Below are 3387 nucleotides of genomic sequence, written 5' to 3' on the forward strand. Positions count from 1 at the left end.
ATCAGACGTTATCTTCAAATTACAGGTGTTCCTGAGCTTACTCGGTGACCATTTTTGACTACAGGATGTTAGAAAAACAGTTGAGCAGTTTTCAGTGCCCCTAGGCTCGGCCGACCTTGGCTCAGGTCCCGTACGCTGAATTACCGACTATAATTTGAACATTTTTGTAAATCTTTACATTAAGAATTTTTCAATTATAAATATATTTCACAAAATGTATTATAAGTACTCATAACTAGATTACAATTAAAATAAAATGTATTCATAACAGACCAAAAGAAAACCGTGGATTTGTCAACAAAGTCGGTAACAATTAAATAAAGTAGTGACTAGTGAGTATGTATTTTACTATAATCTGTTCACCCAACAGATGCAGTTAAGCCACGCCCAATAAATTTTGGCCAATGTAACAAACAGACCCGTTTCACAGTCCCAAAATTATAAAAACCGGGAAATTAAAAATCGTTTTATGTTTTGAATATTGACCTTTAAACACACAGCAGTACATAGTTTCAAATTGTTTATTAAGTTCAAAAAGATTAGTTTGTTCGTATAAATGAAATTGAGGCAAGGCAAATACAAAACGCAATGACAGGTTTGACGTTAAGGATGTCAATTTAGATACGGCAATTATAATTGGAAGCAAATAGTTCTGAAAATTCGACCAATTAAAAATGTTCATTTAAATTTGCCGGGAATTTTTTGGGAGGAGCTTAACTGCATCTGTTGGGTGAATAGATAATAGGTTGGTGACAGAAGGACAACTAGATTTATCCCTACAATTGCGCGGTTCGTGCAAGACATATATCCTCGGTCCTTGCAAGTCGCTTGCAGCAATTGGTCAGCTGGCTTTGAACTGCGCATGCCTTTCGCATTTTCTCTTTATAACATCTCCGCCACTGTAGCCTCCCGTGATAACCGGTGACGTGGTGTCAGCGACAAGTTCTGTTATTCAGACAGTAAGTAATGTCTGGTTGCTCAAAGGGATCTCGCTCTATATTGTTTTAAACCAAAACAGATTTTTAACGCGTTTATTTATAACATTACTGTGGTTAGGTATGGATGAAGAAAATGACACACCACTCATTAAAATCGAACCAAAACACGAAGAAGAAATCCATTCCTTCCTTCATGGACACATTTCGGTAAGCAACGAGGTTTTGGTAAAGGACGAAATTACCATTAGTCCACAGTGTTCTAAATCTCTTTATAATGGAGAAGTACAGTCACACTCTGACTTACAGGTTCACCTTTTAACTCGGTGTAAAACAGTGTCCAAAGATTTTAAATGTGCTAATTGTGATTATGGGACAAACGTTAAAGGTAACCTCAAACAACATCTTTTAAAACATAAAGTTTATAAGGATTTTAAATGTGATACTTGTGATTATAGGATAAATGTTAAAGGTAGAATCAAACATCTTTTAAAACATAAAGTGTCTACGGATTTTAAATGTGGTAATTGTGATTATGAGACAAACGTTAAAGGCAACCTCAAACAACATCTTTTAAAACATAAAATTTATAAGGATTTTAAATGTGATACTTGTGATTATGGGACAAATAATAAACAGCACCTTAAAAGACATATCTCAACACATAATGTCTCTAAAGATTTTAAATGTGCTCATTGTGCGTATGAGACAAATGCTGAACGGAACTTCAAACATCATCTTTTAAAACATAAAGTTTCTAGGGATTTTAAATGTCCTGATTGTGATTATGGGACAAATGTTAAAAGCGATTACAAAAAACATCTTCTAGTACATAAAGTTTCTAAAGATTTTAAATGTGCTCATTGTGATTATGAGACAAATGTCAAAGACACCATCAAGCGGCATCTTTTAATACATATAGTTTCTAAAGATTTTAAATGTGTTCATTGTGATTATGAGACAAATGTTCAACGCAACTTTAAAAATCATATTTTAAAACATAAAGTTTCTAAAGATTTTAAATGTGCTTCTTGTGATTATGAGACAAGTAACAAAGCCCACTTCAAACGACATCTTCTAAAACATAAAGTTTCTAAGGATTTTAAATGTGCTGATTGTGAATATGGGACATATAATAAATACCTCTTCAAGCGACATCTTTTAAAACATACCGTATCTAAGGATTAATTGAGATATTTGAGATTTTTAAAATCACTTAAAAATAAAGATTTTTAAATGTGCTAATTCTGATTATAAGAAATTAGGCGTTATATTAAAATCACAGATGCTCCTGAGCTCCCTCAGTAAAAACAGTTACTTTATTATGTTAGAAAAACGGTTTGAGTTGTTTTTGTTTCTTTGTCTTGGTTTTATTGTCTTTGTCTATTAGTAGGTTTACAATAAAATAAAATTTATGTTGTAGGTAGGAGTCATACCATAGCACACGCAATGAAGACCAAAAACTCCCAAATAGGGGAAATAATTCGTGTAAATGCGAATTTTGATATAGTTGTAGGTGAAGGTGTCTTAAACAACATACTAAAAGTACTGATCGGAGGTGGCGGAGCCGGAGTTAATTGTTGAGGAGAATCCCATAAGAAACTTAAGGATAATAGCGGCCGAATGCAAAATACGTGAACATGTTACTTCGGTTGCATAAAATTAGGCGTCGAATAATGCTCTTTTCTTACTAGCCAATATGAGCAGTATAGCCAGAGATATAGATGTGGTCTGTGTATCTGAATCGATTATCGAAACAAAAATTAGAATAATTAAATAAAGTAAATCAATTTTTCTCAATGGTAGAGACATCTAAGGTTTACAATTTAAACTATTCAAAGCCATCACATTTCTTGCCATTATATCCCTGTTGATAGCTATGTCACCAGTCTTCCACATGCCAAGAAAAGTGTGTAGTGGATTGATTGCCTAAGCTATACTACATCAACTTATACATTACTATCGACGTTGCATCTTTAAACAAATATTAAAGCTATTGAAAGTCTTGGGGACTATACACATTCACAATTTAAAATCTAGAAAGTCTGGTGTGATAATAGATGTTATTTACTATTGCTTGCGTAATCACACCGGTCACATCTTAACTCATTTGCAGTTTTGTGCGTTAACAAATGTTTTTTAACGCAGGATTTATACCTGGTTGCAAAATCACATAGAGCACATCTCATGTGTCAACAGATGTCTTTTAAAGTGAGATTTATTGTTCGTCGCGTAATCGCACCGGGCACACTTTATATCCTTGCAAGGATTGTGTGTTAACAAGTGTCCTTTAAAATGAGATTTCTTATTCGTTGCATAGTTATACTGCACACATTTTAAATCGTTCGTAGTGTTATGTGTTAACAGGTGGGTCTTAAAAAAGGACTTGTTATATGTAGCGTAATCGCACTCGGTACACTTTAAATCCGTGGCAACTTCGTGTTTGACAAGA

At 33.7% G+C, this 3387-nt stretch overlaps 1 protein-coding gene across 1 annotated transcript; it reads left to right on the forward strand.

Annotated features, from left to right (window-relative positions):
• The first annotated feature begins 942 nt into the window (after positions 1–942).
• Positions 943–2123, forward strand: LOC116162396 (zinc finger Y-chromosomal protein-like). Its single transcript, XM_031476012.1, has 2 exons — positions 943–1145; positions 1245–2123. Exons 1-2 carry the CDS (start codon positions 1059–1061, stop codon positions 2121–2123), a joined length of 966 nt encoding a protein of 321 aa, XP_031331872.1. The 5' UTR covers positions 943–1058.
• Positions 2124–3387: the final 1264 nt, after the last annotated feature.

This window comes from Photinus pyralis, unplaced genomic scaffold, assembly GCF_008802855.1.
Source record: "Photinus pyralis isolate 1611_PpyrPB1 unplaced genomic scaffold, Ppyr1.3 Ppyr1.4_LG10, whole genome shotgun sequence".
In the NCBI taxonomy this organism is placed as follows: domain Eukaryota; kingdom Metazoa; phylum Arthropoda; class Insecta; order Coleoptera; family Lampyridae; genus Photinus; species Photinus pyralis.

Coding starts and splice junctions, on each gene's coding strand:
- LOC116162396 (XM_031476012.1), top strand. CDS start 1,059: ATGGATGAAGAAAATGACACACCACTCATTAAAATCGAACCAAAACAC. Junction 1,146..1,244: donor TCCTTCATGGACACATTTCG/GTAAGCAACGAG, acceptor TCTGACTTACAG/GTTCACCTTTTAACTCGGTG.